This window comes from Oncorhynchus gorbuscha, linkage group LG06 (genome assembly GCF_021184085.1).
Source record: "Oncorhynchus gorbuscha isolate QuinsamMale2020 ecotype Even-year linkage group LG06, OgorEven_v1.0, whole genome shotgun sequence".
Taxonomy (NCBI): Eukaryota; Metazoa; Chordata; class Actinopteri; order Salmoniformes; family Salmonidae; genus Oncorhynchus; species Oncorhynchus gorbuscha.
Window position 1 is genome coordinate 1,515,775 of NC_060178.1, and position 27,738 is coordinate 1,543,512.

Sequence of the window (27,738 nt, forward strand, 5' to 3'; positions counted from 1 at the left end):
TAAATGACTATTCTAGCTGGAAACGGCTGGTTTTGAATGGAATATCTGCCAGTTGAGGACTTGTGATGCATCTGTTTCTCAAACTAGTGCACCGGGGCCTCCCACTCCTCCTTCTATTCTGGTTGGAGACAGTTTGCTCTGCTCTGTGAAGAGAGTAGTACGAGATCTTCAGTTTATTGGTCGTTTCTTTCATGGAATAGCCTTCATTTTTCAGAACAAGAATAGACTGACATGTTTCAGAAAAAAAATCTTTGTTTCTGGCCATATTTTGCCTTTAATCGAACCTACAAATGCTGATGCTCCAACCTGAACCTTAACCTCACTGTCCCTAACCTGAACCAAACTGTCCCTAACCTTAACCTGAACCTCACGGTTCCTCTCCAAGACTATGATGATGGTCTGCAGGGAAGAGGTACTAGTTGAGAAGGAGAAGATGGATAGATAGTCCTCTCCAAGACTATGATGATGGTCTGCAGGGAAGAGGTACTAGTTGAGAAGGAGAAGATGGGATGGATAGTTCTCTCCAAGACTATGATGATGGTCTGCAGGGAAGAGGTACTAGTTGAGAAGGAGAAGATGGATGGATAGTTCTCTCCAAGACTATGATGATGGTCTGCAGGGAAGAGGTACTAGTTGAGAAGGAGAAGATGGGATGGATAGTTCTCTCCAAGACTATGATGATGGTCTGCAGGGAAGAGGTACTAGTTGAGAAGGAGAAGATGGATGGATAGTTCTCTCCAAGACTATGATGATGGTCTGCAGGGAAGAGGTACTAGTTGAGAAGGAGAAGGTGGATGGATAGTCCTCTCCAAGACTATGATGATGGTTTGCAGGGAAGAGGTACTAGTTGAGAAGGAGAAGATGGATAGATAGTCCTCTCCAAGACTATGATGATGGTCTGCAGTGGAAGAGGTACTAGTTGAGAAGGAGAAGATGGATAGATAGTCCTCTCCAAGACTATGATGATGGTCTGCAGGGAAGAGGTACTAGTTGAGAAGGAGAAGATGGATAGATAGTCCTCTCCAAGACTATGATGATGGTCTGCAGGGAAGAGGTACTAGTTGAGAAGGAGAAGATGGATGGATAGTTCTCTCCAAGACTATTTCTAGTGAGGAAGGAGAAGATTCACTACATAATAATAATAATAATAATAATAATAATATATGCCATTTAGCAGACGCTTTTATCCAAAGCGACTTACAGTCATGTGTGCATACATTCTACGTATGGGTGGTATCGAACCCACTACCCTGGCGTTACAAGCGCCATGCTCTACCAACTGAGCTACAGAACCACCAGTATGTGGACACCTGCTCGTTAAACATCTCATTCTAAAATCAAGGGCATTAATATGGAGTTGGTCCCCCCTTTGCTGCTATAACATCCCCTACTCTTCTGGGAAGGCTTTCCACTAGATGTTGGAACATTGCTGCTATAACATCCCCTACTCTTCTGGGAAGGCTTTCCACTGCTCCAGAGACCAATGGCGGCAAAATGTACACCACTCCAGCTGACGCTTGGCATTGCACATAGTGATCTTAGGCTTGTGTGCGGCTGCTCGGCCATGGAAACCCATTTCATGAAGCTCCCTACGAACAGTTCTTGTGCTGACGTTGCATCCAGAAGCAGTTGCATTTCCGATGCATTTCTGCAGCATTGAAGGTCCCCAAGAACACAGTGTTTGGAACCACCAAGACTCTTCCTAGAGCTGGCCGCCCGGCCAAACTGAGCAATCAGGGGACGAAGGCCTTGGCCAGGGAGGTGACCAAGAACCCGATGGTCACTCTGACAGAGCTCCAGTTTCTCTGTGGAAGTGGGAGAGCCTTCCAGAAGGACAACCATCTCTGCAGCACTCCACCAATCAGGCCTTTATGGTAGAGTGGCCAGATGGAAGCCATTCCTCAGTAAAAGGCACGTGACAGCCCGCTTGGAGTTTGCCAAAAATCTCCTAAAGATTCTCAGACCATGAGAAACAAGATTCTCTGGTTTGATGAAACCTAGTTTGAACTCTTTGGCCTGAATGCCAAGTGTCACATCTGGAGGAAACCTGGCACCATCCCTACGGTGAAGCATGGTGGTGGCAGCATCACACCATGGGGGATGTTTCTCAGCGGCAAGGACTAGGAGACTAGTCAGGATTGAGGGAAAGATGAACAGAGCAAAGTATAGAGAGATCCTTGATGAAAACCTGCTACAGAGCGCTCAACACCTTAGACTGGGGCGAAGGTTCACCTTCCAAAAGCACAACAAGCACACAGCCAAGACAATGCAGGAGTGGCTTCAGGACTCTGAATGTCCTTGAGTGGCCCAGCCTGGGCCCTGACTTGAACCAGATCTATCTCAGGAGAGACCTAAAAATAGCTGTGCAGCGACGCACAGAGTTGGAGAGGATCTGCAGAGAAGAATGGGAGAAACTCCCCAAATACAGGAGTGCCAAGCTTGTAGCGTCATAACCAAGAAGACTCAAGGCTGTAATCACTGCCAAAAGTGCTTCAACAAAGTACTGAGTAAAGGGTCTGAAAACACATGTAAATGTGATATGTAATTTTTTATATTTTTTATATACATTTAAAAAAACTATTTTTGCTTTTTTAATTATGGGGTTTTGTGTGTAGATTTATAAGGGAAACTAACAATTTAATACATGCAGGCTGCAACGTATCAAAATGTGGAAAAAGTCAAGGGGTCTGAATGCTTTCTGAATGCATTGTACATAGTGCAGATGTATGGGCCATCACCTGCATGCCAGGCTAGGTTCATCGATTTATACCTACTGACATTACCCTGATAAACTAGACTAGATAGAGTTAGGGTATATATAATTACATTACCCTGTGACTGATGGTGACATAAGTGTTTGTAGCTACAGGGTATCCTGACTTATCTCTCCCAATGTCTCTCCTCAGATGCATATGGTGCTCTTCAACTCAGACAAGTACCCCAACATCTCTGTGGCAGCAGACAAGTCAGACGGCCTGGCTGTACTGGGAGTTCTGATAGAGGTGAGTAGGGTAGAGGTAGAGGTAGGGGCATCAAGGAGAGGGGAGGTAAGTGGAGGAGAGGAGGGACGAAAGGAGAAGAGAAGATGAGGAGGAGAGAGGAGAGTAGCAGGATGAGAGAAGGGGAGATGAGAAAAGAAGAGAAGAGAGGAGCGAAGAAGAGAAGAGGAGAAGAGAAGAGAATAAGAGAAGAGAAGAGAGGAGAGGAGAGGAGAGGAGAGGAGAGGAGAGGAGAGGAGAGGAGAGGCTCACTACAGACTCTCAGAAAGTCCCAAAATTGCTCCTTACCCTTTCCCCTTGGTCATAATTCTTGGATTCTTACACCTTACAAGTCTGCAAACATCAAGGGGATAGGGCCAGTTGGAGGAGTGATTTGGGACCGTCTATTAGTAAGCATCACTAACTAACTGTGCCTCTGCTGCAGGTCGGGGAATTCAACCCAGCGTTCGCTCAGTTCCTCAAGTACATCAATGGTATTAAATACAGAGGTGCGTTTTAGACTACATTAGTTCCATTATATTCTATTCCATTCTGTTTTATTCCATTCAATTCTATTATATTCCATCTTTTTCCATTCCATTAAATTATATTCCATCCTATTCCATTCCATTATATTATATTCCATTCTGTTCTGTTCTGTTCTGTTCTATTCCATTTCATTCAATTATATTATATTCCATCCTTTTCCATTCCATCCTATTCCATTCCATTCTATTCCATTCCATTCTATTCCATTATATTCTATTCCATCCTATTCCATTCCATTTTATTCTATTCCATTATTTTCCATTCCATTCTATTCCATTCCATTCTATTCCATTATATTCTATTCCATCCTATTCCATTCCATTTTATTCTATTCCATTATTTTCCATTCCATTCTATTCCATTCCATTCCATCCTATTCCATTCCATTCCATTATATACCATTCCATTCTATTCCATCCTATTCCATCCTATTCCATTCCATCCTATTCCATTCCATTCTATTCCATCCTATTCCATCCTATTCCATTCCATCCTATTCCACTCCATCCTATTCCATTCCATTCTATTCCATTCCATCCCACCCTATTCCATTCCATTCCATTATATACCATTCTATTCCATCCTATTCCATCCTATTCCATTCCATCCTATTCCATTCCATTATATTCCATCCTATTCCATTCCATCCTATTCCATCCTATTCCATTCCATCCTATTCCATGTAATTATATTCCATCCTATTCCATTCCATCCTATTCCATTCCATCCTATTCCATCCCATCCTATTCCATCCTATTCAATTCTATTACATCCTATTCCATCCTATTCCATCCTATTCCATTCCATCCTATTCCATTCTATTCCATTCTATTCCATTCCATCCTATTCCATCCCATCCTATTCCATTCAATTATATTCCATCCTATTCCATTCCATCCTATTCCATCCTATTCCATTCCATCCTATTCCATTCTATTCAATTCCATCCTATTCCATCCCATCCTATTCCATTCAATTATATTCCATCCTATTCCATTCCATCCTATTCCATCCTATTCCATTCCATTCCATTCCATCCTATTCCATCCCAACCTATTCCATTCAATTATATTCCATTCTATTCCATTCCATCCTATTCTTTCCCATCCTATTCCATTCAATTATATTCCATCCTATTCCATTCCATTCCACCCTATTCCACTCCATCCTATTCCACTCCATCCTATTCCATTTCATTCCATTCCATCCTATTCCATTCCATTCCATTATATACCATTCCATTCTATTCCATCCTATTCCATCCTATTCCATTCCATCCTATTCCGTGTAATTATATTCCATCCTATTCCATTCCATCCTATTCCATTCCATCCTATTCCATCCCATCCTATTCCATCCTATTCAATTCTATTACATCCTATTCCATCTTATTCCATCCTATTCCATTCCATCCTATTCCATTCTATTCCATTCTATTCCATTCCATCCTATTCCATCCCATCCCATCCTATTCCATTCCATCCTATTCCATCCTATTCCATTCCATCCTATTCCATCCTATTCCATTCCATCCTATTCCATTCTATTCAATTCCATCCTATTCCATCCCATCCTATTCCATTCAATTATATTCCATCCTATTCCATTCCATCCTATTCCATCCTATTCCATTCTATTCCATTCCATTCCATTCCATCCTATTCCATCCCAACCTATTCCATTCAATTATATTCCATTCTATTCCATTCCATCCTATTCTTTCCCATCCTATTCCATTCAATTATATTCCATCCTATTCCATTCCATTCCACCCTATTCCACTCCATCCTATTCCACTCCATCCTATTCCATTTCATTCCATTCCATCCTATTCCATTCCATTCCATTATATACCATTCCATTCTATTCCATCCTATTCCATCCTATTCCATTCCATCCTATTCCATTCCATTATATTCCATCCTATTCCATTAAATTATATTCCATTCAATCATATTCCATCCTATTCCATTCCATCCTATTCCGTGTAATTATATTCCATCCTATTCCATTCCATCCTATTCCATCCCATCCTATTCCATCCCATCCTATTCCATCCTATTCCATCTTATTCTATCCTATTCCATTCCATCCTATTCCATTCTATTCCATTCCATCCTATTCCATCCCATCCTATTCCATTCAATTATATTCCATCCTATTCCATTCCATCCTATTCCATTCCATCCTATTCCATTCCATTCCATCCTATTCCATTCCATCCTATTCCATTCCATCCTATTCCATTCAATTATATTCCATCCTATTCCATTCCATCCTATTCCATCCTATTCCATTCCACCCTATTCCATTCCATCCTATTCCACCCCATCCTGTTCCATTCAATTATATTCCATCCTATTCCATTCCATTCCACACTATTCCACTCCATCCTATTCCACTCCATCCTATTCCATTCCATTTCATTCCATCCTATTCCATTCCATCCTATTCCATTCCACTCCATCCTATTCCATTCCATCCTATTCCATCCTATTCCATTCCACCCTATTCCATTCCATCCTATTCCATTCCATTCCATCCTATTCCATTCCATCCTATTCCATGTAATTATATTCCATCCTATTCCATTCCATCCTATTCCATTCCATCCTATTCCATCCCATCCTATTCCATCCTATTCAATTCTATTACATCCTATTCCATCCTATTCCATCCTATTCCATTCCATCCTATTCCATTCTATTCCATTCTATTCCATTCCATCCTATTCCATCCCATCCTATTCCATTCAATTATATTCCATCCTATTCCATTCCATCCTATTCCATCCTATTCCATTCCATCCTATTCCATTCTATTCAATTCCATCCTATTCCATCCCATCCTATTCCATTCAATTATATTCCATCCTATTCCATTCCATCCTATTCCATCCTATTCCATTCCATTCCATTCCATCCTATTCCATCCCAACCCATTCCATTCAATTATATTCCATTCTATTCCATTCCATCCTATTCTTTCCCATCCTATTCCATTCAATTATATTCCATCCTATTCCATTCCATTCCACCCTATTCCACTCCATCCTATTCCACTCCATCCTATTCCATTTCATTCCATTCCATCCTATTCCATTCCATTCCATTATATACCATTCCATTCTATTCCATCCTATTCCATCCTATTCCATTCCATCCTATTCCGTGTAATTATATTCCATCCTATTCCATTCCATCCTATTCCATTCCATCCTATTCCATCCCATCCTATTCCATCCTATTCAATTCTATTACATCCTATTCCATCTTATTCCATCCTATTCCATTCCATTCCATTATATACCATTCCATTCTATTCCATCCTATTCCATCCTATTCCATTCCATCCTATTCCGTGTAATTATATTCCATCCTATTCCATTCCATCCTATTCCATCCTATTCCATTCCACCCTATTCCATTCCATCCTATTCCATTCCATTCCATCCTATTCCATTCCATTCCATCCTATTCCATTCCATCCTATTCCATCCTATTCCATTCCATCCTATTCCATTCCATTCCATCATATTCCATTCCATCCTATTCCATTCCATTCCATCCTATTCCATTCCACTCCATCCTATTCCATTCCACCCTATTCCATTCCATCCTATTCCATTCCATCCTATTCCATTCCATTCCATCCTATTCCATTCCATGCCATCCTATTCCATTCCACTCCATCCTATTCCATTCCATCCTATTCCATCCTATTCCATTCCACCCTATTCCATTCCATCCTTCTGTAGCTCAGTTGGTAGAGCATGGCGCTTGTTCCAGGGTAGTGGGTTTCCCATTCCATTCCACCCATTACATTAGAATGTATGCATTCCATGACTGTAAGTCGCTTTGGATAAAAGCGTCTGCTAAATGGCATATATTATTATTATTTATATTATTATTATATTACTATTCCATTCCATTCCATCCTATTCCATTCCACTCCATCCTATTCCATTCCATCCTATTCCATTCCGTCCTATTCCATCCTATTCCATTCCATCCTATTCCATTCCATTCCATCCTATTCCATTCCATCCTATTCCATCCCATCCTATTCCATCCTATTCAATTCTATTACATCCTATTCCATCCTATTCCATCCTATTCCATCCTATTCCATTCCATCCTATTCCATTCTATTCCATTCTATTCCATTCCATCCTATTCCATCCCATCCTATTCCATTCAATTATATTCCATCCTATTCCATTCCATCCTATTCCATCCTATTCCATTCCATCCTATTCCATTCTATTCAATTCCATCCTATTCCATCCCATCCTATTCCATTCAATTATATTCCATCCTATTCCATTCCATCCTATTCCATCCTATTCCATTCCATTCCATTCCATCCTATTCCATCCCAACCTATTCCATTCAATTATATTCCATTCTATTCCATTCCATCCTATTCTTTCCCATCCTATTCCATTCAATTATATTCCATCCTATTCCATTCCATTCCACCCTATTCCACTCCATCCTATTCCACTCCATCCTATTCCATTTCATTCCATTCCATCCTATTCCATTCCATTCCATTATATACCATTCCATTCTATTCCATCCTATTCCATCCTATTCCATTCCATCCTATTCCATTCCATTATATTCCATCCTATTCCATTCAATTATATTCCATTCCATCATATTCCATCCTATTCCATTCCATCCTATTCCGTGTAATTATATTCCATCCTATTCCATTCCATCCTATTCCATTCCATCCTATTCCATCCCATCCTATTCCATCCTATTCAATTCTATTACATCCTATTCCATCTTATTCCATCCTATTCCATTCCATCCTATTCCATTCTATTCCATTCTATTCCATTCCATCCTATTCCATCCCATCCCATCCTATTCCATTCAATTATATTCCATCCTATTCCATTCCATCCTATTCCATCCTATTCCATTCCATCCTATTCCATTCTATTCAATTCCATCCTATTCCATCCCATCCTATTCCATTCAATTATATTCCATCCTATTCCATTCCATCCTATTCCATCCTATTCCATTCTATTCCATTCCATTCCATTCCATCCTATTCCATCCCAACCTATTCCATTCAATTATATTCCATTCTATTCCATTCCATCCTATTCTTTCCCATCCTATTCCATTCAATTATATTCCATCCTATTCCATTCCATTCCACCCTATTCCACTCCATCCTATTCCACTCCATCCTATTCCATTTCATTCCATTCCATCCTATTCCATTCCATTCCATTATATACCATTCCATTCTATTCCATCCTATTCCATCCTATTCCATTCCATCCTATTCCATTCCATTATATTCCATCCTATTCCATTCAATTATATTCCATTCCATCATATTCCATCCTATTCCATTCCATCCTATTCCGTGTAATTATATTCCATCCTATTCCATTCCATCCTATTCCATTCCATCCTATTCCATCCCATCCTATTCCATCCTATTCAATTCTATTACATCCTATTCCATCTTATTCCATCCTATTCCATTCCATCCTATTCCATTCTATTCCATTCTATTCCATTCCATCCTATTCCATCCCATCCCATCCTATTCCATTCAATTATATTCCATCCTATTCCATTCCATCCTATTCCATCCTATTCTATTCCATTCCATCCTATTCCATTCCATGCCATCCTATTCCACTCCATCCTATTCCATTCCATTCCACTCCATCCTATTCCATTCCATTCCATCCTATTCCATTCCATTCCACTCCATCCTATTCCATTCCATCCTATTCCATTCCATTCCATTCCATCCTATTCCATTTCCATTCTTTCCATCCTATTCCATTCCATTCCATCCTATTCCATTCCATTCCATCCTATTCCATTCCATTCCATTCCATCCTTTTCCATTCCACATTCCATCCTATTTCATTCCATTATTCCATTCCATTCCATTCCATCCTATTCCATTCAATTCCATCCTATTACATTCCACTCCATTCCTATTCCATTCTATCCTATTCCACTATTCCATTCCTATTCCATTCCATTCCATCCTATTCCATTCCATTCTATCCTATTCCATTCCACTCCATCCTATTCCATTCCATCCTATTCCATTCCATTTCCATCCATTCATATTCCATTCCATTCTATTCCATCCTATTCCATGCCCTATTCCATTCCTATTCCATTCCATCCATTCCATCCTATTCCATTCCATTCTATTCCATTCCATCCTATTCCATTCCATCCTATTCCATTCCATTCCATCCTATTCCATTCCACTCCATCCTATTCCATTCCATTCCATCCTATTCCATTCCATTCCACTCCATTCAATTCCATTCCATCCTTTTCCATTCCACTCCATCCTATTCTATTCCATTCCATTCCACTCCATCCTATTCCATTCAATTCCATCCTATTACATTCCACTCCATCCTATTCCATTCTATTCCATTCCACTCCGTCCTATTCCATTCCATTCCATCCTATTCCATTCCATTCTATCCTATTCCATTCCACTCCATCCTATTCCATTCCATCCTATTCCATTCCATTCCACTCCATCATATTCCATTCCATTCTACTCCATCCTATTCCATGCCACTCCATTCCACTCCATTCCACTCCATTCCATCCTATTCCATTCCATTCTATTCCATTCCATCCTATTCCATTCCATCCTATTACATTCCATTCCATCCTATTCCATTCGACTCCATCCTATTCCATTCCATTCCATCCTATTCCATTCCATTCCACTCCATCCTATTCCATTCCATTCCACCCTATTCCATTCCATTCCATCCTATTCCATTCCATTCTATTCCATTCCATTCCATCCTATTCAATTCCATTCCATCCTATTCCATTCCATTCTATTCCATTCCATTCCATCCTATTCCATTCCATTATATTCCATTCCATTCCATCCTATTCCATTCCATCCTATTCCATTCCATTCCATTCCATCTATTCCATTCCATTCCACTCCTATTCCATTCCATTCCATTCCATTCCATTCATTCCATCCATCCTATTCCATTCCATCCTATTCCATTCCATTCCATCCTATTCCATTCCTTTCCATCCTATTCCATTCCATCCTATTCCATTCCATTCCATCCTATTCCATTACATTCCACTCCATCCTATTCCATTCCATTCCATCCTATTCCATTCCATTCCATCCTATTCCATTCCACTCCATCCTATTCCATTCCATTCCATCCTATTCCATTCTATTTCCATCCTCCATTCCATTCCATTCCATTCCATCCTATTCCATTCCACTCCATCCTATTCCATTCCATTCCATTCCATCCTATTCCATCCTATTACATTCCATTCCATCCTATTCCATTCGACTCCATCCTATTCCATTCCATTCCATCCTATTCCATTCCATTCCACTCCATCCTATTCCATTCCACTCCACCCTATTCCATTCCATTCCATCCTATTCGATTCCATTCTATTCCATTCCATTCCATCCTATTCAATTCCACTCCATCCTATTCCATTCCATTCTATTCCATTCCATTCCATTCCATCCTATTCCATTCCATTATATTCCATTCCATTCCATCCTATTCCATTCCATCCTATTCCATTCCATTCAATTATATTCCATCCTATTCCATTCCATCCTATTCCATTCCATTTCCATCCTATTCCATCCTATTCATTCCATTCCATCCTATTCCATTCCATTCCTATTCCATTCCATTCCATTCCATTCCATTCCATCCTATTCCATTCCATTCCATTCCATTCCATTATATTCCATCCTATTCCATTCCATCCTATTCCATTCCATTCCATCCTATTCCATTCCACTCCTCCCTATTCCATTCCATTCCATCCTATTCCATCCCACTCCATCCTATTCCATTCCATTCCTATTTCCATCCTATTCCATTCCATTCCATTCCATTCCATCCTATTCCATTTCCTATTCCATTCCATTTATTCCATTCCATTCCATCCTATTCCATTCCATTCCATTCCATTCAATTATATTCCATCCTATTCCATTCCATTCCATTCCATCCTATTCCATTCCATCCTATTCCATTCCATTCCATCCTATTCCATTCTATTCCATTCCATCCTATTCCATTCCATTCCATTCCATCCATTCCATTTCCATTCCATTCCATTCCATTCCATCCTATTCCATTTCCATTCCACTATTCCATTCCATTATTCCATTCCATTTCCATTCCATTCCATTCCATCCTATTCCCATTCCATTCCATTCCATTCCATTCCATCCTATTCCATTCCATTCCATCCTATTCCATTCCATTCCATTCCATTCCATTTCCTATTTCCATTCCATTCCATCCTATTCCATTCCATTCCATCCTATTCCATTCCATTTATATTCCATTCCATTCCATTCCATATTCCATTCCTATTCCATTCCATATTCCATTCCATTCCATTCCATCCATTCCATTCCATTCCATTCCATCCATTCCATTCCTATTCCATTCCTATTTCCATTCCATTCCATTTCCTATTCCATCCATTCCATTCCATCCTATTCCATTCCATTCCATTCCATCCTATTCCATTCCATTCCACTTTCCATCCATTCTATTCCATTCCATTCCATTCCATTCCTATTCCATTCCATTCCATTCCATTCCATCCTATTCCATTCCATTCCATTCCTATTCCATTCCATTCCATTCCATTCCATCCTATTCCATTTCCATCCTATTCCATTCCATTCCATTCCATTCCATCCATTCCATTCCATTCCATCTATTCCATTCCATTCCATTCCATTCTATTCCATTCCATCCTATTCCATTCCATTCCATCCATTCCATTCCATTCCATTCCATCCTATTCCATTCCATTCCATCCTATTCCATTCCATCCTATTCCATTCCATTCCATTCCTATTTCCATTCCATTCCATCCTATTCCATTCCATTCCATCCTATTCCATTCCATCCATTCCATTCCATTCCATCCTATTCCATTCCATCCATTCCATTCCATTCCATTCCTATTCCATTCCCATTCCATTCCATTCCTATTCCATTTCCATTCCATTCCATCCTATTCCATTCCATTCCATTCCATCCTATTCCATTTCCATTCCATTCCATTCCATATTCCATTCCATCCATTCCATTCCATTTCTATTCCATTCCTCCATCCTATTCCATTCCATTCCATTCCATTTCCATTCCATTCCATCCTATTCCATTCCATTCCTATTCCATTTCCATTCCATTTCCCATTCCATTCCCTATTCCATTCCATTCCATCCTATTCCATTCCATTCCATTCCATTCCATCCATTCCATTCCATTCCATCCATTCCATTCCACTCCATCCATTCCATTCCATTCCATTCCTATTCCATTCCACTCCATCCTATTATTCCATTTCCATTCCATTCCATCCTATTCATTCCATTCCATCCATTCCATTCCATTCCTATTCCATTCCCATTATTCCATTCATTCCATTCCACTCCATTCCATTCCATTCCATTCCATCCTATTCCATCCATTCATCCATTCCATTCCATCCTATTCCATTCCATTCATTCCATTCCGTATTCCATTCCATTCCATTCCCATTCCATTCCATTCCATCCTATTCCATTCCATTCTATTCCATTCCATCCTATTCCATTCCATCCTATTCCATTCCATTCCATCCATTCCATTCCATTCCATCATTCCATTCCATTTCCATTCCATTCCATTCCATTCCATCCTATTCCATTCCTATTCCATTCCATTCCATCCTATTCTATTCCATTCTATTCCATTCCATTCCATCCATTCCATTTCATCCATTTCCTATTCCATTCCATTCCATCCTATTCCATTCCATATATTATTCCATTCCATCCTATTCCATTCCATCCTCCATTCCATTTCCATTCCATTCCACTCCTCCATTCCATTCCATTCCATCCATTCCATTCCATTCCATCCTATTCCATTCCATTCCATTCCATTCCATTCCATTCCATTCCATTCCATTCCATTCCATTCCATTCCACTCCATCCTATTCCATTCCATTCCATCCTATTCCATTCCATTCCATCCTATTCCATTCCATCCTATTCCATTCCATTCCATCCTATTCCATTCAATTCCATCCTATTCCATTCCACTCCATCCTATTCAATTCCACTCCATCCTATTCCATTCCATCCTATTCCATTCCATCCTATTCCATTCCACCCTATTACATTCCATTCCATTCCATCCTATTCCATTCGACTCCATCCTATTCCATTCCATTCCATCCTATTCCATTCCATTCCACTCCATCCTATTCCATTTCCACCCTATTCCATTCCATTCCATCCATTCCATTCTATTCCATTCCATTCCATCCTATTCATTCCACTCCATCCTATTCCATTCCATTCCATTCCATTCCTATTCCATTCCATCCTATTCCATTCCATTCCATCCTATTCCATTCCATTCATTCCATCCTATTCCATTCCATTCCACTCCATCCTATTCCATTCCATTCCATCCTATTCCATTCCATTCCACTCCATCCTATTCCATTCCATTCCACTGCATCCTATTCCATTCCATTCTACTCCATCCTATTCCATTCCACTCCATTACATCCTACTCCATTCCATTCCACTCCATTCCATCCTATTCCATTCCATTCCACTCCATCCTATTCCATTCCATTCCATCCTATTCCATTCCATTCCACTCCATCCTATTCCATTCCATCCTATTCCATTCCACTCCATCCTATTCCATTCCATTCCACTCTATCCTATTCCATTCTACTCCATCCTATTCCATTCTACTCCATCCTATTCCATTCCACTCCATCCTATTCCATTCCACTCCATCCTATTCCATTCCATTCCACTCCATCCTATTCCATTCTATCCTAATCCATTCCACTCCATTCCATCATATTCCATTCCACTCCATCCTATTCCATTCCATCATATTCCATTCCATTCCACTCCATCCTATTCCATTCTATTCCATTCCATCCTATTCCATTCCATCCTATTCCATTCCATTCCATTCCATCCTATTCCATTCCATTCCACTCCATCCTATTCCATTCCATTCCATTCCATCATATTCCATTCCACTCCATCCTATTCCATTCCATCCTATTCCATTCCACTCCATCCTATTCCATTCCATTCCATCCTATTCCATTCCACTCCATCCTATTCCATTCCAGTCCATCCTATTCCATTCCATTCCACTCCATCCTAGTCCATTCCATCCTATTCCATTCCATCCTATTCTATTCCACTCCATCCTATTCCATTCCATTCCCATTCCATTCCATCCTATTCCATTCCATCCTATTCCATTCCATTCCATCCTATTCCATTCCACTCCATCCTATTCCATTCCATTCCATTCTATTCCATTCTATTCCACTCCATCCTATTCCATTCCATTCCATTCTATCCTATTCCATTCCACTCCATCCTATTCCATTCCATTCCATCCTATTCCATTCCATTCCACTCCATCCTATTCCATTCCATCCTATTCCATTCCATCCTATTCCATTCCATCCTATTCCATTCCATCCTATTCCATTCCATCCTATTCCATTCCATCCTATTCCATTCCACTCCATCCTATTCCATTCCACTCCATCCTATTCCATTCCATTCCACTCCATCCTATTCCATTCCATTCTATCCCAATCCATTCCACTCCATTCCATCATATTCCATTCCACTCCATCCTATTCCATTCCATCATATTCCATTCCATTCCACTCCATCCTATTCCATTCTATTCCATTCCATCCTATTCAATTCCATCCTATTCCATTCCATTCCATCCTATTCCATTCCACTCCATCCTATTCCATTCCACTCCATCCTATTCCATTCCAATCCATCCTATTCCATTCCATTCCACTCCATCCTAGTCCATTCCATCCTAGTCCATTCCATCCTATTCCATTCCATTCCATCCTATTCCATTCCACTCCATCCTATTCCATTCCATTCCATCCTATTCCATTCCGTCCTATTCCATTCCCATTCCATTCCATCCTATTCCATTCCATCCTATTCCATTCCATTCCATCCTATTCCATTCCATTCCACTCCATCCTATTCCATTCCATCCTATTTCATTCTATTCCACTCCATCCTATTCCATTCCATTCTATCCTATTCCATTCCACTCCATCCTATTCAATTCCATTCCATCCTATTCCATTCCATTCCACTCCATCCTATTCCATTCCATCCTATTCCATTCCATCCTATTCCATTCCATCCTATTCCATTCCATTCCATCCTATTCCATTCCATTCCATCCTATTCCATTCCACTCCATCCTATTCCATTCCATTCCACTCCATCCTATTCCATTCCATCCGATTCCATTCTATTCCATTCCATTCCATCCTATTCCATTCCACTCCATCCTATTCCATTCCATTCCATCCTATTCCATTCCATCCTATTCCATTCCACTCCTTCCTATTCCATTGCATTCCATCCTATTCCATTGCATTCCATCCTATTCCATTCCACTCCATCCTATTCCATTCCATTCCATCCTATTCCATTCCACTCCATCCTATTCCATTCCATTCCATCCTATTCCATTCCACTCCATCCTATTCCATTCTCCATCTCATTCCAACAGGTTCCATTCCATTCATCTATTCCATTCCATTCCTAATTCCATCCTATTCCATTCCATTCCATTCCATCCTATTCCATTCCATTACATTCCATTATATTCAATTTAATTCCTTTCTATTGGAACATGTAGATCAGAGGGTGCAGGTCCCAGCCTTCAACATCCGCAGTCTGCTGCCTGTACTCTTGGATGAATACTACCGTTATGATGGCTCGTTGACCACTCCCCCCTGCTATCCCAGCGTGCTTTGGACTGTGTTCAAAAACCATGTCACCATCTCACTCAAACAGGTTAGTCCATCTCACTCAAACAGGTTAGTCCATCTCACTCAAACAGGTTAGTCCATCTCACTCAAACAGGTTAGTCCATCTCACTCAAACAGGTTAGTCCATCTCACTCAAACAGGTTAGTCCATCTCACTCAAACAGGTTAGTCCATCTCACTCAAACAGGTTAGTCCATCTCACTCAAACAGGTTAGTCCATCTCACTCAAACAGGTTAGTCCATCTCACTCAAACAGGTTAGTCCATCTCACTCAAACAGGTTAGTCCATCTCACTCAAACAGGTTAGTCCATCTCACTCAAACAGGTTAGTCCATCTCACTCAAACAGGTTAGTCCATCTCACTCAAACAGGTTAGTCCATCTCACTCAAACAGGTTAGTCCACCTCACTCAAACAGGTTAGTCCACCTCACTCAAACAGGTTAGTCCACCTCACTCAAACAGTTTAGTCCATCTCAGACAGGTTAGTCCATCTCACTCAAACAGGTTAGTCCATCTCACTCAAACAGGTTAGTCCATCTCACTCAAACAGGTTAGTCCATCTCACTCAAACAGGTTAGTCCATCTCACTCAAACAGGTTAGTCCATCTCACTCAAACAGGTTAGTCCATCTCACTCAAACAGGTTAGTCCATCTCACTCAAACAGGTTAGTCCATCTCACTCAAACAGGTTAGTCCATCTCACTCAGACAGGTTAGTCCATCTCACTCAAACAGGTTAGTCCATCTCACTCAGACAGGTTAGTCCATCTCACTCAGACAGGTTAGTCCATTTCACTCAGACAGGTTAGTCCATCTCACTCAGACAGGTTAGTCCATCTCACTCAAACAGGTTAATCCATCTCACTCAAACAGGTTAGTCCATCTCACTCAAACAGGTTAGTCCATCTCACTCAAACAGGTTAGTCCATCTCACTCAAACAGGTTAGTCCATCTCACTCAGACAGGTTAGTCCATCTCACTCAAACAAGTTAGTCCATCTCACTCAGACAGGTTAGTCCATCTCACTCAAACAGGTTAGTCCATCTCACTCAGACAGGTTAGTCCATCTCACTCAGACAGGTTAGTCCATCTCAATCAAACAGGTTAGTCCATCTCACTCAGACAGGTTAGTCCATCTCAATCAGACCGGTTTAGGTTCACACTGGAGCCGGCCTATCTAGTCTCCTCCACTGAGGGTTTTAACGTCAGGGTCAGAGTTACATCAAAAGCATCTTAATGCCCTTACTGAAGATTTCTGCTAGTAAGGGCCTTGGTTTGATGTCAGTCACGCTTGTTCATTTCCTCGACTATCCCTGCAACATAAAACAATTACATATATGGATTTATAACTGTATCTGAAACCACAATAAACCAAATGTCTCTTAGTTTACCCTTAGTAAACTGGCCCTGTCTCTGTCTGAAACATCGCTTTGTGACTGAGATGTTTTGTTTTGTTGTACCCTTAGTTTCTGGCCCTAGCAACGGCCATCTACTCCTCCCACCAACAGGAGTCGGCCCCAGTGGCCATGAACAGCAACTACAGGAAACCACAGTACACGGACAACAGAGTTGTGCTCTGCTCTTTCCAGGGGGGTGAGTATGGTGCTACACTCCTACCACAGTACTACTAGAGTACTACCACAGTACTACTAGAGTACTACCACAGTACTACTAGAGTACTACCACAGTACTACTAGAGTACTACCACAGTACTACTACAGCACTACCACAGTACTACTAGAGTACTACCACAGTACTACTAGAGTACTACCACAGTGCTACTACAGCACTACCACAGTACTACTAGAGTACTACCACAGTACTACTAGAGTACTACCACAGTGCTACTACAGCACTACCACAGCACTACTACAGTACTACCACAGCACTACTACAGTACTACCACAGTGCTACTACAGCACTACCACAGCACTACTACAGTACTACCACAGCACTACTACAGTACTACCACAGTGCTACTACAGCACTACCACAGCACTACTACAGTACTACCACAGCACTACTACAGTACTACCACAGTGCTACTACAGCACTACCACAGCACTACTACAGTACTACCACAGCACTACTAGAGTACTACCACAGCACTACTAGAGTACTACCACAGTACTACTAGAGTACTACCACAGTACTACTAGAGTACTACCACAGTGCTACTACAGCACTACCACAGCACTACTACAGTACTACCACAGCACTACTACAGTACTACCACAGTACTACTAGAGTACTACCACAGCACTACTACAGTACTACCACAGCACTACCACATCACTACCACAGCCATACCACAGTACTACCACAGTACTACCACAGTACTACCACAGTACTAGAACAGTACTACTACAGTACTATCACAGTACTATTACAGTACTAGAACGGTACTACCACAGTACTACCACAGTACTAGTACAATCACAGTACTACTACAGTACTACCTAGGATAGGATGATACTAAAATACTTAGATGCACTATTGTAAAGTGGTTGTTCCACTGGATGTCATAAGGTGAATGCACATTTGTACTGGATAAGAGCGTCTGCTAAATGACTTAAATGTAAATGTAAATGTAATACAGTACTACAGAACAGTACTACCACAGTACTAGAACAGTACTACCACAGTACTAGAACAGTACTACCACAGTACTACTAGAGTACTACCACAGTGCTACTACAGCACTACCACAGCACTACTACAGTACTACCACAGCACTACTACAGTACTACCACAGTACTACTAGAGTACTACCACAGCACTACTACAGTACTACCACAGCACTACCACATCACTACCACAGCCATACCACAGTACTACCACAGTACTACCACAGTACTACCACAGTACTAGAACAGTACTACTACAGTACTATCACAGTACTATTACAGTACTAGAACGGTACTACCACAGTACTACCACAGTACTAGTACAATCACAGTACTACTACAGTACTACCGTGATACTAATACAGTACTAGTACAGTACTACCACAGTACTACCACAGTACTAGAACAGTACTACCACAGTACTAGAACAGTACTACCACAGTACTAGAACAGTACTACCACAGTACTAGAACAGTACTACCACAGTACTAGAACAGTACTACCACAGTACTAGAACAGTACTACCACAGTACTAGTACAGTACTACCACAGTACTACTACAGTACTACCACAGTACTACTACAGTACTACCACAATCCTACTACAGTACTACCACAGTCCTACCACAGTACTAGTACAGTACTACCACAGTCCTACCACAGTACTAGTACAGTATTACCACAATACTACCACAGCACTAATACAATACTAGAACAGTACTACCACAGTACTGCTACAGTACTAGAATATTACTACTACAGTACCTCCACAGCACTACCACAGTACTACTACCGTACTAGTACCGTACTACCACAGTGATACTATTGTACTACCACATTACCACTACAATACTACCACAGTGCTATTAATACTCTATGGGCTGGTTTCCAGGACACAGATTAAGCCTAGTCCTGGACTAAGAAGTATTCTCAATGGATTTAAGAATCTCTATTGAAAAGTATTTTTGGTCCAGGGCTAGGCTTAATCTGTGTCCGGGAAACTGGCCCAATGGGTTAGATCTATTATTGGAGCATGATGATTAAAGTCAGCTTGAATGATGAATGGCAAAGCTTCTTTTTCTGCAGCACTTTAAAAAGCAGCTTTAAAGGGGTTGGCTGGGGTCGACTGGGGTGGGCCCTGTGGCTGGGGGCCTTGAGATTGGGGTGGGCCCTGTGGCTGGGGGCCTTGAGATTGGGGTGGGCCCTGTGTCTGGGGGGCTTGAGATTGGGGTGGGACCTGGGGCTGGGGGTTGATTTCTGTGGGGTCGAGGGCTGTCAAGGTCATCTGGTATCAACTACCTATTGTTTTTGCTTTAATGGATGAACTGGGGTCGGTGTTATATTAGGGAGGGATGAACTGGGGTTGGTGTTAGATTAGGGAGGGATGAACTGGGGTTGGTGCTAGATTAGGGAGGGATGACCTGGGGTTGGTGTTAGATTAGGGAGGGATGACCTGGGGTTGGTGTTAGATTAGGGTGGTATGAACTGGGGTTGGTGTTAGATTAGGGAGGGATGAACTGGGGTTGGTGCTAGATTAGGGAGCGATGAACTGGGGTTGGTGCTAGATTAGGGTGGTATGAACTGGGGTTGGTGTTAGATTAGGGAGGGATGACCTGGGGTTGGTGTTAGATTAGGGAGGGATGACCTGGGGTTGGTGTTAGATTAGGGTGGTATGAACTGGGGTTGGTGCTAGATTAGGGAGGTAAGAACTGGGGTTGGTGTTAGATTAGGGTGGTATGAACTGGGGTTGGTGCTAGATTAGGGAGGGATGACCTGGGGTTGGTGTTAGATTAGGGAGGGATGAACTGGGGTTGGTGTTAGATTAGGGAGGGATGACCTGGGGTTGGTGTTAGATTAGGGAGGGATGAACTGGGGTTGGTGTTAGATTAGGGAGGGATGAACTAGGGTTGGTGTTAGATTAGGGAGGGATGAACTGGCGTTGGTGCTGGATTAGGGTGGTTATGAACTGGGGTTGCTGTTAGATTAGGGAGGGATGAACTAGGGTTGGTGTTAGATTAGGGAGGGATGAACTGGCGTTGGTGCTGGACTAGAGTGGTTATGAACTGGGGTCGGTGTTAGATTAGGGAGGGATTAACTGGGGTTGCTGTTAGATTAGGGAGGGATTAACTGGGGTTTCTGTTAGATTAGGGAGGGATGACCTGGGGTTGGTGTTAGATTAGGGAGGGATTAACTGGGGTTGGTGTTAGATTAGTGTGGGATTAACTGGGGTTGGTGTTAGATTAGGGTGGGATTAACTGGGGTCGGTGTTAGATTAGGGGATGAACTGGGGTCGGTGTTAGATTAGGGAGGGATTAACTGGGGTTGCTGTTAGATTAGGGAGGGATGAATTAGGGTGGTTATGAACTAGGGTTGGTGTTAGATTAGGGTCGGTGTGGGTGGATGAGATCTGTGGGGTAGAGACCAGGGCTGTCAAACTGTCTGTAGCTCGTCTGCTATCACCTGGTTATGGTTTCTGGGTGTCTGCTTGGTGCTTACCGTAACTTGGTGCTTACCGTAACTTGGTGCTTACCGTAACTTGGTGCTTACCGTAACTTGGTGCTTACCGTAACTTGGTGCTTACCGTAACTTGGTGCTTACCGTAACTTGGTGCTTACCGTAACTTGGTGCTTACCGTAACTTGGTGCTTACCGTAACTTGGTGCTTACCGTAACTTGGTGCTTACCGTAACTTGGTGCTTACCGTAACTTGGTGCTTACCGTAACTTGGTGCTTACCGTAACTTGGTGCTTACCGTAACTTGGTGCTTACCGTAACTTGGTGCTTACCGTAACTTGGTGCTTACCGTAACTTGGTGCTTACCGTAACTTGGTGCTTACCGTAACTTGGTGCTTACCGTAACTTGGTGCTTACCGTAACTTGGTGCTTACCGTAACTTGGTGCTTACCGTAACTTGGTGCTTACCGTAACTTGGTGCTTACCGTAACTGTTCTTCTCTGTCCTCTTGGATGCTTTTCCCGACTTTCACTTTTCAAGTTGATCCTTTATTATTCTCCACTTTTTATTCCTGACTTTCTCTCTGACGTGATCGTCATCAACAATCTTTTAAAAGACGGGGCTTCATGTCTGTAGAAAGTAAAACGCTACCGCTTCAGAATGGGATGAAATGAGATGCTCTCCCTTAGCTCATAAATGTGACTTGCCAGCCCTCTCTTCAGTGGCGGTTCACCACACACTATAGATCCACATACCATAATACAGTCTGTATGACATGCCATGCTCTGCTCTGTGGTGTTGACAGTATGACAGGAATCTGCATGTTCTTCTCATCTCCTCAAATTCACTTTCTATTTCTAAGGGCTGTACGCTTCTTTATAATAGCAGGACTCTCTTGAGTATGGCTCCTCTTTGGCATGGCAGTGCTGCATGTCCTCTTCCTCTAGCTTGCCTGGGGGGGGGGGGGGGGGTCTGAATCTTACTTTCGATGTATCCCAATTGGCCAGGCCGATGCATGCACCAGGCCAACGCCACACCGTATAGGACATGTCCCTCTGGGACTTAAACTCTATTGTACTTGGCTCTGCATCTGATTCAGGCAGAGGACTACAGGGTGCTACTCAGACGGTCACCTCTCCGTTCCTGAGGAGGCAGGTCATCAACCAGCTGTTAGATGGAGACCTGGCAGACCTGGCAGACCAGGATGGGCTTAACAAGCTGTTAGATGGAGATCTGGCAGACCAGGATGGGCTTAACAAGCTGTTGCCCAAGAAGCCCAGAGCACCGGGCAAGAAGTGGAATAACCTCAAAAACCACCAGAAAGGCTGGACCCAGAGCCATATTGGGTCCAAGCACTACCAGAACACCGGGTCTCAGACCCAGAACAGCCTCCAGCAGCAGCGGTCGAATCCCAATAAGGTACCATCCGGGGGGGCAGGAGCTGCCAGATTAGTCCCATCTCCCTGGGAGAACCAACAGAACAGGCAACCTGTGTGGAAGTCAGGTCTGAGCGAGGACATGCTGTGTTACGTCTCCTTGGAGCAGGACGTGTCTCGCCAGCTGAGCAGAGGGAGATCCCCTACCCATACAGACACCGAGCTGGTCCAGGCTCTCAGAGAAACTCTGTTCCCAGAGCTCAACCTGCGCAGCTACCTGGGCTGTAAGTCTGACCTGGCTCTGTTCACCGTCAGACAGCTCCTACGGGGAAGATCAGCCACAGATGAGGCCCTGGAGCTGGACCAGGCCATTGTCAAGGCCTTGGGGGGGACAGGGCAGAGGGGCTCCACAGCACAGCAGCAGACCAAAACTCTCTCCAAGCACCAAACAGGCTTCGCTCCTGCCCCTGCTGCCGTGCCTAAGAAACCCAATCAGCCAATCCCATGGCTCCAGCCTATGGAGTGGGAGGACTAGAGTCTAGCCAGATGTGTAACCACCATCAGCCTCACCCTCAGCTCAATCTATGTTTCCTTAATATCTAAAACGGGATTAAACCTACTCCACATTTTTGAAAGTGAAATAAAAATGATAGAAAATGTTCAAAATGACTAAGAAATACAAAATGAGGACGTATTGATTGTGTATGTCTTCACACCCCATATTTGGTGTGAGACACATTTGGCAGGAATCACAGGTGTGAATACATTTGAATATGATTCTACCAACCTTGCACAACTGTTTGGGCAGCATGTCAAACCTCTAAGAATATATTCCACATTTTGTTGTGTTACAGCATTTAAAATGTATTACATGGATGTTTTGTTTTACCGATCTACACACAATACCACATATCGGCAAAGTGGAATTTTGTTTGTAATTATAATTTTTGTATCCCACATTTTTTTAAGCTGAAATGTCTTGAGTCAATAAGTATTCAACCTCTTTTGTTATGGCCTAAATCAGTTCAGGAGTAAAGATGTGCTTAACAAATTGCATAATGTACAGCAACAACCTGGGGAAAAGTTACAGGGATAAATGAGCCGGGGATAATTAGGTGACCATGATGGTCAGATTGTGAATTTAGCCAAGACACCGGGGTTAACACCCCTACTCATACAATAAGTGCCATGGGATCTATAGTGACCACAGAGAGTCAGGACATCCCGTTTAACGTCCCATCCAAAGGACAGCACCCTACACAGGGCAATCACTTCCCAGGGGAATTGGGATATATTTTTTTTAGACCAGAGGAAAGAGTGCCTCCTGCTGGCCCTCCTACACCACATCCAGCAGCATCTGGTCTCCCATCCAGGGACTGACCAGGACCAACCCTGCTTAGGTTCAAGAAGCAAGACTGCAGGGTGGTATGCTGCTGGCAAGAGATGGGGTCGAAATTGCATGGACTCACTCTGTGTTCAATAATAGTGTTTAACATGATTTACGAATGACTACCTCATGAAGCTGGTCGAGAGAATGCCAAGAGTGTGCAAAGCTGTTATCAAGGCAAAAAGGGTGGCTACTTTGAAGAATCTAAAATTATTCTTAGTCTTATTTTATAATTTTGTTGTCTTCACTATTATTCTACAATGTAGAAAATAGTAAAAATTAAGAAAAACCCTTAAATGAGTAGGTGTGTCCAAACTTTTGACTGGTACTGTATATATATTAAGTTATCAGAAAATAACATCCTAACTACCCTCAATGTACTATTGCCACCGTCAATAAGAGAACCCACTCTGCTGGTGTCAGAGGAAGGCCCAAAGAATTGTCAAAGACTCCGGTCACCCAAGTCATAGACTACTACCGCACATCAAGCAGTACCAGAATACCAAGTCTAGGACCAAGAGGCTCCTTAACAGCTTCTACCCCCAAGCCATAAGACTGCTGAACAATTAATAAAATGGCCACCAGACTATTTACATTGAAGCCCCCCCCCTTGTTTTATTTAACTCAGTTGCCGGAGCTGAAGGATTTCACAATGAGACCAATGTTGATTTTAAAACAGGCACGCAGTTTAATGGCTGTGATAGGAGAAAAAGGATGGATCACCTACGTTGTAGTTACTCCATATTAACCTAAATGACAGAGTGTAAAGAAGGAAGCCTGTTCAGAATAAAAAATATTCCAAAACATGCATCCAGTTTCAAATCAAATCTAATGCTTTTTAAGAAAAAATAACAAATAATTAAACAGCAGCAGTAAAACAACAAGGTGAGGCTTTATACAGGGAGTACTGGTACAGAGTCAATGTGGAGGCTATATACAGGGGGTACTGGTACAGAGTCAATGTGGAGGCTATATACAGGGGGTACCGGTACACAGTGTGGAGTCAACCGGTACAGAGTGTTGAGGCTATATACATACAGAGTCAATGTTGAGGCTATATACAGGGAGTTAGGGTACAGAGTCAATGTGGAGGCTATATACAGGGGGTACTGGTACAGAGTCAATGTGGAGGCTATATACAGGGGGTACCAGTACAGAGTCAATGTGGAGGCTATATACAGGGGGTATCTGGTACAGAGTCAATGTGGAGGCTATATACAGGGAGTACCAGTACAGAGTCAATGTGGAGACTATATACAGAGTCAATGTGAAGTACAGGGGCTACCGGTACAGAGTCAATGTGGAGGCTATATACAGGGGGTACCAGTACAGAGTCAATGTGGAGGCTATATACAGGGGGTACCGGTACAGAGTCAATGTGGAGGCTATATACAGGGGTACCAGTACAGAGTCAATGTGGAGGCTATATACAGAGGGTACCGGTACAGAGTCAATGTGGAGGCTATATACAGGGGGTACCGGTACAGAGTCAATGTGGAGGCTATATACAGGGAGTACCGGTACAGAGTCAATGTGGAGGCTATATTATCATTATTACTGGTACAGAGTCAATGTGGAGGCTATATACAGGGTGTACCGGTACAGAGTCAATGTGGAGGCTATATACAGGGGTACCGGTTACCGGTACAGAGTCAATGTGCGGGGGCACCGGTTAGTGGAGGTAATTGAGGTAATATGTACATGGAGGTTGAGTTAAAGTGACTTTGCAACAAGGCACTTAAGTAATACAGCTAAAAATGTGGCAAAGAAATTAACTTTTTGTCCTGAATACAAAGGGTTATGTTTGGGGCAAATCCAGCACGTCACTGAGTACCACTCTTCATCTTTTCGAGATGGTGGTGGCTGCATCATGTTACGGGTATGCTTGTCATCAGCAAGGACTAGAGCTTTTCTTAGGATAAAAATAAAGGGAATACAGCTATAAGTACAGGCAAAATCCTAGAGTAAAACCTGGTTCAGTCTGCTTTCCAATAGACACTGGGAGACAAATACACCTTTCAGCAGGACAACAACCTACAAATCAAGGCAACATCTACATTGGTTGCTTACCAAGAAAGCATTGCATGTTCCTGAGTGACCTAGTTACAGTTTTGATTTAAATCGACTTGAAAATGGCTGTCTAGCAATGATCACCAACCAACTTGACAGAGCTTGAAGTATTTTAAAAGAATAATGTGCAAATATTGTACAATCCAGGTTTGCAAAGCTCTTAGAGACTTACCCAGAAAGACTCACAGCTGTAATCACTCTTAGAGACTTACCCAGAAAGAGTCACAGCTGTAATCACTCTTAGAGACTCACCCAGAAAGACTCACAGCTGTAATCACTCTTAGAGACTCACCCAGAAAGACTCACAGCTGTAATCACTCTTAGAGACTCACCCAGAAAGACTCACAGCTGTAATCACTCTTAGAGACTTACCCAGAAAGACTCACAGCTGTAATCACTCTTAGAGACTTACCCAGAAAGACTCACAGCTGTAATCACTCTTAGAGACTTACCCAGAAAGACTCACAGCTGTAATCACTCTTAGAGACTTACCCAGAAAGACTCACAGCTGTAATCACTCTTAGAGACTTACCCAGAAAGACTCACAGCTGTAATCACTCTTAGAGACTTACCCAGAAAGACTCACAGCTGTAATCACTGCTAAAGGTCCTTCTACAAAGTATTGACTCAGTGGTGTGAGTACTTATATAAATGAGATATTTCTGTATTTCATTTTCAATCAATTTTGAGAATAAAAAAATTGATATAATCCATTGTGAATTCAGGCTGTAACACAACAACATGTGGTATAAATCAAAGGGTGTGAATACTCTCTGAAGACTCTGTATGTTGCCTAGAGCTGTGCAAAGTTGCTAGTATGTTATTCCGAATGATTCCCACCTGTCATGGCTGCCAATGCTTAAACCATGTATTAACTCTGGCTGTGAAGACATGCAATCAAGACAAAAATATATATATATATTTTTTTACTTGAAAAATGTTCTATAACTTTCTTTAACTTTTAAAATATGGAGAAGGTTGTGTAGATCTGTAGGGGAGGGGGGGATCTAATGTAATCCATTTTTAGAGGAAGCAAAATGTGAACATAAGAGAACCTAGAAGAGTTCTTCAGCTCTCCCCGTAGGATAACAGAGAACATGGAACTCAAAAGAGTTCTTCAGCTGTCCCCGTAGGATAACAGAGAACATGGAACTCAAAAGAGTTCTTCAGCTGTCCCCGTAGGATAACAGAGAACATGGAACTCAAAAGAGTTCTTCAGCTGTCCCGGTAGGATAACAGAGGGTTCTACATGGAACTCAAAAGAGTTCTTTCTACCTGGAACCAAAAAACAATAAACGGTTTTCCTAGGAGACAGTCGAAGAACCCTTTTGAAACCCTTTTTTCTGAGAGTGTTGATAATCTCTGATACCAGACTTAGAGGCTAAACACAA

General features: G+C 42.0%; 1 protein-coding gene across 1 annotated transcript in view; it reads left to right on the forward strand.

Annotated features, from left to right (window-relative positions):
• ca12 (carbonic anhydrase XII) overlaps nucleotides 1-23,989 on the forward strand; it is a 101,394-nt gene extending 77,405 nt beyond the window's left edge. The window contains exons 5-9 of the mRNA XM_046352064.1: nucleotides 2,907-3,002; nucleotides 3,424-3,487; nucleotides 16,304-16,461; nucleotides 17,902-18,028; nucleotides 22,614-23,989. Of these exons, the coding sequence (XP_046208020.1) occupies nucleotides 2,907-3,002; nucleotides 3,424-3,487; nucleotides 16,304-16,461; nucleotides 17,902-18,028; nucleotides 22,614-23,425 (1,257 nt within the window). The 3' untranslated portion in view covers nucleotides 23,426-23,989. The remainder of the gene's footprint in view (nucleotides 1-2,906; nucleotides 3,003-3,423; nucleotides 3,488-16,303; nucleotides 16,462-17,901; nucleotides 18,029-22,613) is intronic.
• The last annotated feature ends 3,749 nt before the right edge of the window (nucleotides 23,990-27,738 follow it).